General features: G+C 40.9%; 1 protein-coding gene across 1 annotated transcript in view; it reads right to left on the bottom strand.

Annotated features, from left to right (window-relative positions):
• Positions 1 to 15,537, bottom strand: part of LOC134667211 (protein shuttle craft) — a 57,083-nt gene that overhangs the window by 38,534 nt on the left and 3,012 nt on the right. Inside the window, exons 4-6 of the mRNA XM_063524539.1 lie at positions 14,866 to 14,996; positions 13,954 to 14,042; positions 12,584 to 12,747 (exon numbers count right to left, since the gene is read on the bottom strand). Of these exons, the coding sequence (XP_063380609.1) occupies positions 12,584 to 12,747; positions 13,954 to 14,042; positions 14,866 to 14,996 (384 nt within the window). The remainder of the gene's footprint in view (positions 1 to 12,583; positions 12,748 to 13,953; positions 14,043 to 14,865; positions 14,997 to 15,537) is intronic.

The raw sequence follows: 15,537 nt of genomic DNA, 5'->3' as shown, positions 1-15,537 counted from the left end.
GCGCGAGTCACGCTAATTGCCTCTCGCACAAATCAAACGATGGGTAGGTACCGAGCTCTTTATATGTATAACTTTATTTATATGAGAGGGATGGGTACCTAGTCTACCTAGTAGTCTATCACGCAAGCGAGATACTGTCGCCAGTGCGTGGGAATACACTCCTCCTTTTGGGCAAGGTGGCAACCACTTGACGTCCTTTTGCGTGCACGACCACAGATAAGATAAAGACATGAATTTCGACAACCCTTAATAGCCAAAATAAAAAAAAAATCATAAAGATATAGTGACATTCAGTAGAAAGGGATAGCATGATTTGTTCCTGAATCGCTGTCAAACTTAGGTTTTGTAGGTGTCCTTTCTATACGGTTGTAGTACTACCTATATTATTTATTCTGTGCTGTCGCAGCGCTCCTACTGTGCTGAGACAATAGATCAGAGAGAGAGAGAGAGAGAGGACACTGGAGGGCCCGGAGGAGGTACTGTTAGAGGACGTTCACTAATTACGGTATGGGGCATGCCATGATGGCACGCACTACGTCCTGCGGCTTGATCTCCCCATAGGCCCTCTGACGCTCGATAATATTTATCTACGATTTATTTATTTATAATTTGTTATAAGTACAATACAATACAACTATAAATCTCATTTGACTCCTATGAGTCATATTATTACCTTATTTGGCGATCGGTCTGGTCTGGCCTAGTAGGTACAGTGACCCTGCCTGTGAAGCCGATGGTCCTGGGATCAAATCCCGGTAAGAGAATTTATTTGTGTGATAAGGTGATCGGCAGAGTTGGTGCCACACGGGGTTAATGACCTCAATCAATATGCTAATATGGATATGCCGTGCCGTGGGAATTCCGGGATTCGTGTTGTATTACCAGTGATCGGCACGACCCGTGCCGCATGGTGTCAATGACCTCAATCATTATGTTAATATGGATATTCCCCGGGATTGATCATAAACGCAAACAATAGAAAACACGATAGTGACCTTCGACGTGCCAGGTAGTAGTAGCCAGGTAGGGAAAAGGGTTTTTATGCACTTTAAATGATTATATTTTAACACTTATATAATTATTTTATATGAGTGCACGTAATATTTTACGCAGTATAAAATAAAACCAAAGTTAATATTTTCTTAAATGAAAAATGATACATTTTATGATTTTATTAAATATTCTCACTTCTATTTACAAATACATAACTCTTAATTTTTGCGAATCATGTCATGTCCATATCATTATTTCCTCTTTGAATCCCGCGGTGCGTCACGGGTCGTGCCGATCACTGTGTATTACTTACTTCTACAATGTTTCTCATTTTAATAAGTTATTGAAATAAAATTATATTACAGTATAATAAATATAATATGGAACATGGGTGAAGGTTTTACAATACCTAGGTAAACACTAAGCAAATAAACTTTAAATCACAAAATGCGAACTTAATGGTCTGAGGAATATAAATAAACATATTTTCTACTAGAAATGGGTTATCAACCAAATCTTTATCATTGAACTAGAAAAGGATAGAATAAACTAATAAAGGGACACTGTTTGCCGTCTCTTTCGTCCTAGTTTAGATTTGACGCAAACAATAGAAATTCCAACTGTGACATTTGATTCGACAAACCAGCTAGTCAGGTAAATGGTTATTTATTACTTTAGACAACACTGTATTTAACACGGGTGCAAAAAATAAGTAGTATGATATATAATTTATACGGGAAATTGAAATAATACCTACTCTGTAAAAGTGTAAGTGTCAATGTTTTTAAACAATAATGATACAATTTATGATTCAGTGTATAAAAGTCCATTTATAAAAAAATAACACTCGATCTTCTAATACTCAAATTACTTTCTCGACCAAGATAGCAGCGTTTGAGTCATGGTCATATTAAGATTTCTAGTAGGAATCCCGTGGTGTGGCACCGACTTTGCCGAACACTTGATGACTGATGAGTACAGATATTTGTTCCTGAGTAATTGGTGTTTTCTACGTATTCATTGTTTATTTTCTGTTTTAGGTAGGCACATAATAAAAAATAAACTATCTATAAAATAAAACTAAATTGAAACTAAAAATTAATACTGTATAAAATAAAAATATATCTAACAAATCGGGCCCCTTAGGCTTGGTGCCGAGGACGCTGGCAGTATTTCCCCACTATATTGCGATTTGCGATGCTAACACGTTGTGGGAGAAAGCTGCCAGCTCTTTGGTCACCAGTGAAATAGATCAGTCTTTTTGATAGCTCTTTAAAAAGCTGCAGAGCATTAGACCAAGCAGGGGCGTAGCTAGAGGATATGGCGCCCGGGGCAGACACCAAATTTGCGCCCCCGCCCCCCCCCCCAAACGAAATGAACTTAAGGTGGCCACTGACAAGCCTTCCAACAGTCCAAATAGCGTGGCTGCAATCCAAAATCGGTCCATGAATGTCAAAAACGTACAACGTTTAATATTAGGATGCCGTCCATTTGGATGAATCCATTGTAACGGCATCCATTTGGAAGGCTCGTCAGTGGCCTGCTTAACGAAACGAAAGGGTTATTTTTTGCTTTAATAAGTTTACTTTTAATGTAGACAAATACAGTGTAGGTACCTATGTTTTTTTAGTACATCGGTGGCCAACAAGCTTACGACCCACCTGATGGTAAGCGGTCACCGCATCCTATGGACGTCTACACTCCACTACACTACACTACACATGCGCGTTGCCGACCGTTTTAAAACGTATAAACTTCTTTTTTGGAGATCTCTATTCATAGGTACAGCGCGGCTTTGGACTGATTTGAAGGACCCAAGGTGGCATCCAGGTGCTCCTGTCCAAAGGTGACAGCAGTACTCAATATATGGGATCAGTCTACCCCAGAGTAAAGTATGGCGGTGGCCTCCCTTTATTGAGCACACCGAGTTTTTTTTTATACGAGCGCAGCCTACCCAGCAAGGTGGCTACGAAATTATTGGACGTCACTGATGGAGATGTCAACACTGATCGAGGCTCCCAATTAGGGTTTGCACGACGGATCTGAAATGTATGAGAAGATCCGTGGATCCGGATCCAGATCCGGATAATTTCATACATTTCGGATCCGGATTGCAAACCTTACTCCCAATACTCCCTGACGGATTACTAATATGTTGCATAAAATTTATTGTCATATTTTACTTTCGCATAGCAACCCTTGGCAGAATCATCATTTCGCAGAATTACTTTTTGCATAAGTTTCAAGGCATACTGTTGTTTCGCACAATTTTGTAAAGCAGAATAATGCAATGGCATAATCTCAATTTGAAGAATAATACTATAATCGAATAATTGTTTTGCCGAAAATTGCGTCGCATAATATGTACTTGGCATACTGTCTTTTCGCACAATTTCCTTAGGCAGAATAATTCATTGGCATACTGTTGATGAGAATAATATTTTGATGGATAGTTAGTTTCTCGCCGAAATAGGTATCGCATACAGATATAAAATCGAATAAAACAATTATATTACATTTATGTGTTCGGAGTTTCTATTTTTTTTAATTTTCCGTACCCTACTACACCAATGAATACCTACTCCAACAGTACCTATTGAGCAGGGGTCGCAGTTCTAACCTAACCTAACCTACACTTCTGGAAGCAGTTTCTTTTGAGTAGGGGTCGCAGTTCTAACCTAACCTAACCTACAGTTCTGGAAGCAGTTTCTTTTGAGTAGGGGTCGCAGTTCTAACCTAACCTAACCTACAGTTCTGGAAGCAGTTTCTTTTGAGGGGTGTGTAATGATCCGTATAACAATTTTTGATATATTTTCAAAATATATAACAACTTTTGATATAATTTCATGGTGTATAATCACTTAAGCGGTATAATGAACTTTTGATATAACAACAAAATAACTATTTTCATGGGATATAATGTTTAATCGATATAAAAGCTATTCGATATAACGTTTACTGGATATAATGAATATTTGTTATAAGTATTTATGGTATAATGTATTCAAATGTATAATAATAAGTTGAGGTTATAATAAAAAAAGTCGGTTCTGGCGCTTCGCCGGCCGCTACCGCGGCACGCTCGCTTCGCTCGCTCGGCTCGCGCGCTGTAGGGTCGCAGTTCTACCTAACACTCCTCCTCGCTTCGCTCGTCGTCGTACCTAACTGAGACCTGCCTTAAGTTCGAATACGTAGGTTGTTATAATAGTAGTAAATATTACAAATTATACCAGTACTATAGTTCGTTTTTTTTAGCATTAGAAAGAACTCCACAGAAGCAAGCGTGCAGTTTTTATCAGGCTCTTTAATTGTTAATAATAATTGAATTATCTAATGTAGCATGGTCAATACATATAATTTACTTCAAATTATTACCGCTAAAAGTGCCGGATTTGGAACCACAAGCTTACTTCTGCGAAGTTCTTTCTAATGCTAAAAAAAACGGACTATACATTATGCCAACTGAGCGTTATATCGAACTTAATTATATACGCTGTTAATGTTAGATTAGAAGTAGTTATATTACAAGTTCATTATACTTGACGATAGTTAGACTCTTTAAGAATATACCATGTATTGTTATAGCAAAAGTGCATTATGTCCCTCAATCGTTATATCGACTAAAAATATATCAAAAGTTGTTATATGGACCGTTACGCACCCTCTTTTGAGTAGGGGTCGCAGTTCTAACCTAACCTAACCTACAGTTCTGGCAACAATTTCTTTTGTGTAGGGGTCGCAATTGTAACCTAACCTAACCTATAGTTCTGGCAGCAATTCCTTTTATGTAGGGGTCGCAGTTCTAACCTAACTTAACCTGTAGTTCTGGCAGCAATTCCTTTTGTGTAGGTTCAGTCAGCGACATGAGTATTATGCGGTAACAATTTCGGCAGAACTTTTATTCTGCTGCATAACATTCTGCGAAATTCAAGTCTACAATATGAGCAATATGCCATAAGAAATTCGGTGGAATGTAATTTATGCTACATACAATTCTGCGTATGTAAAATCGACGATAGTAGTATTCTGCTATTCAAAATTCTGCCAAATGAATGTTATGCGACATGACAGTTATGCTAATTATACAATTATGCAAAAGTATCATTCGGTTAAAAATGTTTCTGCGAAACCTGCTATGCGAAGTGTATTTCGGACAATCGATATTATGCAAGATAAAGGGAAGCCCTCCCTGACATGGGAAGGGTTGTGCCTTGAAAAATGAGGTTTTCTTAGCGGTAAACGCGCAAATTTGAGTCATGGTAGGATTGAATCGGATTAAATTGTCCTGATCCCACACCGAAACTCTGGATAGAATGCCTCGATACCTGACACAGTTATTTCTACTATTATTTTATGGGGTCACTTCCCCATCGCTATTTCAGTTCAGTCCAGTTCAGTTATCAGTGCAAATACCACGAACAATTATTAGAAGGCAGAAAAGCAAAGCAAAGCTTCACTCCAGAATTTCTTAACAAAAGTTATAAGTCTCGAAAACTACGAAAAATCGGCTAACATCTGGTACATGGGGTATATTCTGATAACCCACGACGAGAATACTAAAAAAAAATTATGGGCGTCAAGGTTTGGACCAGCCTGTAGGTATACAGGGTGGCTAAAAAATAACTGCATTTTCGTTGCCAGGCAGGTTTTTGGATTATACTGAGCAACTTTTACTATTAGTCCAACCCCTAAGTCGCGAAAAAAATTTGGCTGTTTCCTACATTTTGGCTGGTCCATTTTCTATGGGAGGGTAAACTTTTTTTTCGCGATTTCGGGGTTAGTCCCGTAGTAAAAGTTGCTCAGTCCCAAAACCCAAAACCTCCCTGGCAACGGGAATTTAGTTATTTTTTAGCCATCCTTGTATAGTACTGTCGTCCGCATATCGATGAATGTCGTCGATAGACAACATGTCACAGATATGCAGCAGCTATTGAAGCAGCCGGCCTAGCCAAGGTTACAATCGCTATCGCTTCGACAACGAAAAGCATTATGTCTCTCTATCACTCTTCCTTATTAGTGTGACAGTGACAGTTGCGTTTCGATCGCTACAGAGCGTAAGCGATTGACATCTTGGCTACGCGGCCAGGTTCCGTCTACTACGGCTCATATGCGCCTGCCGGACAAAGGGCTAGCGATCCATTTGCATAGGTAGTCTCTTGGAGAGTCCATAAGATGGTAACTTCGACAGGAGACCCCTAACGGAAAAGACGCGCTAACACGGGACACAACTCTGAAGCACTCGGCCCGCTCGCCTTATAAAACGAAAGCATAGCAACTCCCGCCTTGATGGAAGTTTCTTGCATAGAGTATTCGCACTGCGGGATGGTGGGCGGTAGGGCGCTACCGTCGTCTGTCAAGGTCGAGTTCGAGGCAAAAAGAGTAAGAGTAAAAGATCGGCTTTCTCTTTTGCGCTGTGGGCCAGAATACCATCCGCATTTCACACTTCACAGTGGTGGTAAATATGACTGACAAAAGTTTCCCTGCTGCCTTTTAGCAAGGCGGAGAGGTACAGGTCTTTTGCTCATTTTGGCGCCCCCCCTCGGACGGCGCCCGGGGCACGTGCCCCCTCCAACCCCCCCCTAGTTACGCCTCTGAGACCAAGGGTCTTAACTCAACCCTAAATGGCATAAAAAATATTCGGAGCCGAGACCCCGGTACTTCTTGATTTTGAGCTTAAGTATTTATATATTATACCTATACAGTATATTATAATTATATATTATACATAGCATGTTAAACCCTTCATATAATCCTAATTTCAAGTTAAATATTAAATAAATAAATAACTATTAAGCGTTTATTATCATGCTAAAGCTACATTCGCTTAGTTTCGATTTTAATGAACGTAAGTATCAAATCTTTCGTATCGGCGCAACCTTGGGCCTCTCAAGGCCACGTGCACAGCAAGCAATGCATCGCATACACAGACAAAACATCCTCCAGACTGAGCATAGTCGCGCTACCCCCTACGTATACATACGTATACAAACTACGCATACGGTAGTTTTACTCCATGTTCGAGTCGAAAGTGTCTTTGTGTGATGTCCGTGTCTTTGAACGGAACAATCACGTCAGTCCCGTGCACCCCCGCATTTTTGGCATCATCGGTTGATTGAAATAATTGCTCTAAACTCGGTCTAGAGGATTCCTAGTCTACTCTATGATCGCATAGCGCCAAGAATATTATTATTAAAATAAATCATAGCGCTTATTGCCGTGTTCTTTATGCCGAAATAATGTGATGCGTAGGTACTAGATATCTTCAAACCAGTATTAGAGGCCTCTTTGATTAATGCATTATTATATATGTATACAGAGGCAAAGTAAGTTCGCTCGCTGGTTTAAAGTAGCTAACACACTATCGCACCGCACCAAGGTCATTGACCTTGGTGCAGTGCGATAGTGTGTTAGCTACTTAAGTGGTTTAATCGAACTTCGGCTTGTCGCGTCGAAGCATAGATATAATATACTTAAAGATGAAGTCTAAGCGAGCTGTCACTGTTAAGCCCCCCATTCACACTCCTACGGTGTAGTCCGCCTCATTGGGTAGGATTGTGTATGAGAGTCGCGGATTACGTGCCGTACTACAACATCCAAGTAGGATGCCTCTTGGGTCCTACAAATCCTGCAAGCCCCGCCCACCGCTGTACTCCGTCGCGTAGGATTGTGTGTGACTTGTCGTCCTACGTTGCGGACTACGGTGTTTGACGTATGACAACAGAGCGCGCCATTTTTTTGAAATTTATAAAGAAAATCGCTGTTAGTGGGACCAAAAATCACTCAATCACTCCAGACTCCAACAAACAATGGAGGAATAGGCATTGCAACAATTATTACCAATACTTAAGAAATATGGCGCTCTCTGGCGAATTTTTAGAAGTTTCTTTTCCCACACTCTTTTCTAAGTATTTTTATCCAATAACAAGAAAATACATAGCAGAAGAGGCTATTTTCTTTTTTTTTTATTGCACGCAAATTTTCAAGAGTAAGTAGACCGACACTTGTGAGAAACGAAGCAGTACTGATGATGGACGGCAAAACAGTACCGTGTGTGAGCGATTTCTTGCTCCGTAGTCCTGCAAGGCGACCTACAACGTAGGAGGGTGTGTGAGCTATATCCTACGCCGTAGTCCTGCGAGGCGGATTACAAGGTAGGAGTGTGAATGGGGGCTTTACCACTATTGTTTAGTGTACGATTAACATAGAGGTACAATAATATTGAGATGAAAAGGGGGAGGGGCCAAACGACCGAATGAGATGCACTTATGGAACTTACAGTAGGAGTAGCAGAGAAAGCCGTATTATTGCTTGTCCTTGTCACAGTCTCACTGTTTGTTTGTTCCTCACCATAAATTTAGTATGGTTTATGGTGGGCAACATATAACCCGACCGAATTACGTAGATTGTTTTTGGTAAGTATGTTCTCAGGAAAGTAGCTAACACACTACCGCACCGCACCAAGGTCATTGTGGGAAAGCGATATCTCTTTCTCCCTCTTACTTATGGATGCGTCCCACAATGACCTTGGTGCGGTGCGATAGTGTGTTAGCTACTGAATGTTAAAACGTGTTTTTAATATCGCATTGCGTATGTTTAGTCCCTCACGGAGGCACGCGTATACTACTTCTATAGGATGCTACCTTCTATGACGATTAACATTGTGAATCCACCTTGCTGTAGTCATGTCGATAAACTATCGACATTTCTTGCAATTTTAATTTTACTTCAAAGGTTTATCGATACATAAAATGAACAAAAACGCTTTTATTCTTTATTGCGGTTATCAGATCACAATTTTATCGTCACGCCCCAGTAGGGAACGAAGGGAAAGTTCAGATATTTAATTAAAATACATAAATACCTACTAAAATATGTGTTCCGCAATAATTGAATTATTATATTATAATATATTCATTGTCCATAAGCATTTCAATTATGTTTATGTTTAACGAAGATATTGAAGCTTCAATTAATCCCTATTTCGTTCCGCTGTGTAGCGTTTATCAATATCATAGACATAATATATATATAGACGTAGTCTCAGCGAGCTGTCACTGTTGCCACTTTTGTTTAGTGTACGATTAACAATGAGGCCCACGTTGCTGTAGCCATGTCGATAAAGTCATATCGATAAACTATCGACATTTCTTGCAATTTTAATTTTACTTCAAAGGCTTAAAGATACCTAAAATGACTAAAAACGCTTTTATTCTTTATTGTGGTTATCAGATCACAATTTTATAGTCACGCCCCAGCAGGGAACCAAGGGAAAGTTCAGATATTTAATTAAAATACATAAATACCTCCTAAAATAGGTGTTCCGCAATAATTGAATTATATTATTATATATTCATTATCCATTAGCATTTCAATAATGTTTATGTTTAACGAAGATATTGAAGCTTCAATTAATCGCTATTTCGTTCCGCTGTGTAGCGTTTATCGATATATAACATGATTAACATCGACTTTTCACATCCCTAAAAGAGCACACATATACGCTTTTACGCACACATACACAGGGTGGGCGCATCAAGAAAGGCAACACTTGATTTGAAGTCCGCCTTGTCAACAGTATGGTTGTCCTTTTTTGACAAACGGCATTTTAAAAGAGCGAGGTGAGAGAAATGATACTAGTTGCTGCGTCGTGAAAGAGAACAGAAAAGGTTGGGCCCTTGATCAATATATAACATGATTAAAAATCGACTTTTCACATCCCTAAAAGAGCACACATAATACGTAATTAAATATCTGAACTTTTCCTTGGATGCTGGGGCGTGATTATAAAATTGTGATCTGATAACCACAATAAAGAATAAAAGCGTTTTTTGTTCATTTAAGGTATCGTTAAACCTTTGAAGTAAAATTAAAATTGCAAGAAATGTCGATAGTTTATCGATATGACTTTATCGACATGGCTACAGCAAGGTGGGCCTCATTGTTAATCGTACACTAAACAAAAGTGGTCCCACTGACAGCTCGCTTGGAAGGTATCTCTGTATATTATATCTATGGTTTTTACGCACACATTACACAACTTGACACCACCTAAAACGGTAACACCTTGATTTGAAGTCCATCTTGTCGACAGTATGGTTGTCCTTTTTTGACAAACAGCATTTTTAAAAGAGCAAGGAGAGAAAATTGATACTAGTTGCTGCGCCGTCAAAGAGAACAGGGCTATAACCGCGAAAATCGAAGTTCGCAAATTGCGGGGATTTTTCTCTGTCACTCTAATTACGCCTCCGTTGGAGTAAAAGAGAAAGATCCCCGCAATTTGCGAATTTCGGTTATCGCGGTAGCCGTTCAGACAACGTTGGGGCCTTGCATCGAAGCAAGGTACCTAAGCGATAAGAACATCATGACCTGTGATTTGTAACGAAACTTTGACGCCTTACTAAAGTACCTAATCAAACTTCAATTTATAATACAAAAAAGTTAAATTTATTTCATTATCGTAAATTGACTTAATATGTAAATAAATTTTAATTATGTCGCCGATATCAGAAACGCCATCTAGTGATAATAAACCTTAAAAGTAAATGTGACGCGTAGATTTAGTGTGTCAAAGCTACAACAGATGTCGCAAGAAGGCTAATTCCACGCCATTTCAACGCATGTTAATCGTAAGAGTTTTTTTAGCTCCGTGTGGCTCCGCGCGCCATCTAGTTCGTGAGTGTGAACTAAAAAATTAGCTACAAGTATAAGCTACTTAGGACGGTGCGCGTTTTTAGTATGGGATTGGGTATCTGTACTAGTATTATATGATCTGTGACATGGCTGACTTGTGCTGTTAATGTAGTTCAAAACTCTTTAAAAGTACTCTAAGCTGAATACATTTTGAATAAAACCTGTAAATACACTTCAGCTCCTATAACAGCGGTTTGAGCCCCATTACCCGAATTATGATATAAGCGCGCTGTTACAGCAGCATTGTTGCCAAATGGTTATTGGATTGCTTTTAATAGGCTTTTATAGCAACAGAGAAGAGAGTTGAGTAACAGTTGTATTAAAGCGCCTTATTCAGACAATTAGCTATTCTATAGCTGTTATATGATTTTAATAGAACAATTATGCTGAATAAAAGTGATTTAGTAGCGCTAATTCAGCATTTATTAAAAGGTGGAATAAAAGTGCTAAAAGATAGTGCTATAAACGTTTATACGACATGATTATAGCACTAATTAGCGAAAATTGCTAAATAGTCGAGTTAACCGCTATTATACGATATATTGGTGTTTCATCAACCGTAACTCGGCTGTTATACGATTACAGGCTGAGTAAATCAATTCTTATACGACTATTTTGCTAGTTGGGACGCCTGGTATGGCGAGAACCAGAAATTCCCAGTTCCGGTACTGTATTTGTATAGAAAACCAGAACCAGGAGCGCTCCCTAGTTCCGTACCATTACGCAAAAAGACGGCAAAAAATCACGCTTGTTATATGGAAGCCCCACTTATACGCTATAACAAAAAACACTAAAAACAGTAGTTTTTAGTGTTTTTTGTTATAGCAGCAACAGAAATACATCATTTGTGAAAATTTCAACTGCCTATCTATCGTGGTTTATAAAATATAGCTTGATGACAGACAGCGAAGTCTTAGTAATAGGATCCTGTTTTTACCCTTTGGGTACGGAACCTTAAAAACAAGTTTGCAGGAACACACTCGGCCGCAGACTTGAGGTAAATTGTGTCTGGCACGTGTTCATCGGTGGTCTAAGTCTACTCTACCTTGCTCGACGGAGGCCCCTGTTCTGTGTCCGGCACCTGTTCATCGGTGGTCTACATTACCTTGCTCGACGGAAGCCCCACAAGCGTCGCACGAGCCCTCGTGGCACTCCTTCTCGCACGAGTGCACCCCACACTCCAGTTTGCGGGAACACACTCGACCGCAGACTTGAGCTAACTTGTGTCTGGCACCTGTCTATCGGTGGTCTAAGTCTACTCTACCTTGCTCCACGGAGGCCCCGCAAGCGTCGTACGGGCCCTCGTGGCACTCCTTCTCGCACGACTGCACCCCACACTCCAGTTTGCGGGAGCACACTCGGCCGCAGACTCATGGTAACTTGTGTCTGGCACCTGTTCATCGGTGGTCTAAGTCTACTCTACCTTGTTCGACGGAGGCCCCGCAAGGGTCGCACGGACCCTTGTGACACTCCTTCTCGCACGAGTGGACCCCACACTCCAGTTTGCGGGAACACACTCGGCCGCAGACTTGGGGTAACTTGTCTCTTGCACCTGTTCATCGGTGGTCTAAGTCTACTCTACCTTGCTCGACGGAGGCCCCGCAAGCGTCGCACGGGCCCTCATGGCACTCCTTCTCGCACGAGTGCACCCCGCACTCCAGTTTGCGGGAACACACTCGGCCGCAGACTTGGGGTAACTTGTGTCTGGCACCTGTTCATTGGTGGTCCAAGTCTACTCTACCTTGATCGACGGAGGCCCCACAAGGGTCGCACGGGCCCTCGTGGCACTCCTTCTCGCACGAGTGCACCCCACACTCCAGTTTGCGGAAACACACTCGGCCGCAGACTTGGGGTAACTTGCCTCTTGCACCTGTTCATCGGTGGTCTAAGTCTACTCTACCTTGCTCGACGGAGGCCCCACAAGGGTCGCACGGGCCCTCGTGGCACTCCTTCTCGCACGAGTGCACCCCACACTCCAGTTTGCGGGAACACACTCGGCCGCAGACTTGAGGTAGCTTGCTGCTGCAGAGGACGGACCGGGTTTCAGCGCCGCAGCCGCATTGCCTGATAGAGAAATTAGTAGATTGTGTCACAAAGGAGCAAAATTACATATTTACTTAATTGTGGCACATACTATTTTTCTACATCATCTAGTACGAGGTATTTATTATGTTTAAAAACATTATAATATTTTAAACTTTCGCGTTTTGAATACATATTAACTCACATTATAGACGGGTCTAACGGGTCAGCCGCGACCACGACCAGTGAAACCTGTGTCGAAACGTCGGTAAATAAAGGTAATTGAATATAATTCGCGTTTAAAAACATTATACAGTAAAAAACATAGTATGCAAAAAAAATAGTGTCCTAGAACAGAAAAGTGTTACTTTGATCCCTCCTAATAGCAGGGAAGAAAAAGCCCTTCTTCGAATTGGTGATGTGAAAGAAATGTTTTTAGACTTGTTAGTATTAGAGGCGAAATCACTTTTTCTTACCACTCGTTGCCATGGTTACGTTTCCCTGGGTCACTCTTAAAACCTTGATTTTGCGGCATTTAAAACGTCTTCCTAGCGATTGTCCCAGCTTATTTCCACAACTCATGGGAGCCTAGGATCCGCTTAGCTAATCCCAAGAATAGGGTTGCCCGGTCGAAGTATTTAGCAGATGGCACCACTGGCACCAGCATAGCTTGCCCTATAAATCCCTAGAATTGTGTTAATTTTTTTAATGGTATTTTATGCCCTGGATGCCAGTCCTTTAAGCCAAATCTCACAGGGGCAAGCTATGATGGCGCCATCTATGCAAACCTTTGAAAGTTGTCAACCCCATTGCCGTAGGCAAAGACATATGTAACTTCGTATAAGATGAATAAAGTCTAAGAAAAAAACGTGCCTTGGAAATCAAGAAAAAGTCATTCTCGGATAGATGGCGCACACACCTTTAGCCTATTCTCGGCTAGATGGCGTATCGACACCGTTTCATATTTAACAATTTTAACACATACATATCAGTGAATGAATATGGGTTAAAATGATATAAAAATAATAAAATAATTTATCCATATACACTATTTTTTTTGATAATTTTATACGTGTTTATTTTGAGTTATAGTTGTGTGTCGATAGATGGCAGTAAATTTACAGTGACATTTACTATGACAGGACCCCTCTATACTATCTATTCTTTTTGCCGTAGGTGAAATGAAACCGATGCACAAGGGCAGCGGCAGCAGAACAGATGACGGCCTGCCCACATCGAAGTACTTACTTGGAGACGGTGGCCTGGCAGGGCGGGCAGGGCCCGGGGTGGCACGGCAGCGTGCACGGGTGAGGGCAGGAGCGGGGCCGCTGACACGTCTGCGAACAACACATATCTCAATTTACTTACATATTTGCGACCAAATACATATATCATTATTACATGGCAATAATGTAGCTAGTTACCATTCTCATTCGAATTCAATCATTCTCATTGTAAGAAAATGTGGTCGCAGCCAGTAAATATTTTAGAAAAATCTATCAAGGTACGGTTGGGTAGTAAAATAAATTCGCGATAGACCCGACCAGTCTATAAATGTGAGTTAATAAGGTGGGGCAGGTCACTTTGCACAAAAGTTCCCTATGAAGTGTATCCGTAAGGGCCCCCGAAAACCATTTCAAACCATAAGGTGGGGTAGGACTAACATAGTTTATTTTGCTCGAGGCAAAACAAACAGTATAAGTGATAGTCTCATCCGTGACAGTCTTACCCCACCATACCTCAGCACAAATGTTTTATTGGCAAGAACTCATTTCATTAAAACCTATTAATTTTATATTTTCGCCGTTTGTTTATTTAGTTTTGCACTAATGGAGTGTGTCACATTTTAAGTTATGAAAAATATCAAATGAATGGTTAAAACTTTTTTTGAAGTGAACACTTCTTTAGCGGCGCTGTGCACTTTTTGTGATGGACAAAGAATGTTAATCTCGCGACAGGTCACGTGTCCGTAAGACGTAAGATTTCGTGATGGGGAAAAAATGTTGAACTCGCGACAGTGTAAGACGTAAGACGCTTCGTAAGACGGACACGTGACCTGATCGAAAAACTGTTACAATGACATTGAGTTTTCACTTCTGCCGGCACTCCCGGAGTGTAACCCGTTGTTTTTTTTCCATGTATGTCTATTGTATGTCATACCTGTCCGCATGTGTGGGCCCCATGCTGCCCGCGCTGGTAGTCGGGGCTCCGCACGGCGCCGCACATGCAGCGGTACTCGGAGGGAAGCTCCGAGCTCGTGTTCTGACAGGCGGGGCAGCGCCATTTTCCCTCTGCCGACAAACATTAAATTATAAACTGAAATAGATAAAACACACTAAAGAAAAAGTGACGAACCCACATCTTCAACCTACGCGGCTAACGTCCTTACCACTAAATGTATAAACATTGACACTTCATAATTAATGACATTGAAATGGACCCCTCTGGCAAAATTCGTGTTGGGACCCAGGGCAACAAGGCAAGACTGTCTTTGTGGCCCTTTTTGCGGAAGTTATAGACCTCTTTATAGCCCTCTAGCATCTAGCAAATACATTATTAGAATGACTTGCAAGTTACAATATTTATGTTTTCTAAGCGCCATTTGCACCATCCCACTAAACGGGGTTAACCCCAGTGTCAAAAGGTAATCGTACCCATGGTTACCCCAGGTTTAACCGTTAACCCCGGGTTAGTGGGATGGTGCAAGTGGCGCTAAAAGTATTAAACATAAGACAGGGTCAGTTGCACCAAACAGTCTGTCACCGTTTTAGCGTTTTAGTTTCATAGTTGTCTGGCTGCGTGCAGTCTGTTAATTGTGGTTGGTGCAACTGG

This window comes from Cydia fagiglandana, chromosome 9 (assembly GCF_963556715.1).
Source record: "Cydia fagiglandana chromosome 9, ilCydFagi1.1, whole genome shotgun sequence".
Lineage (NCBI taxonomy): Eukaryota > Metazoa > Arthropoda > Insecta > Lepidoptera > Tortricidae > Cydia > Cydia fagiglandana.
Note: the sequence above shows the minus strand (reverse complement) of the source record. Positions and strands in the feature narration are given on the sequence as shown.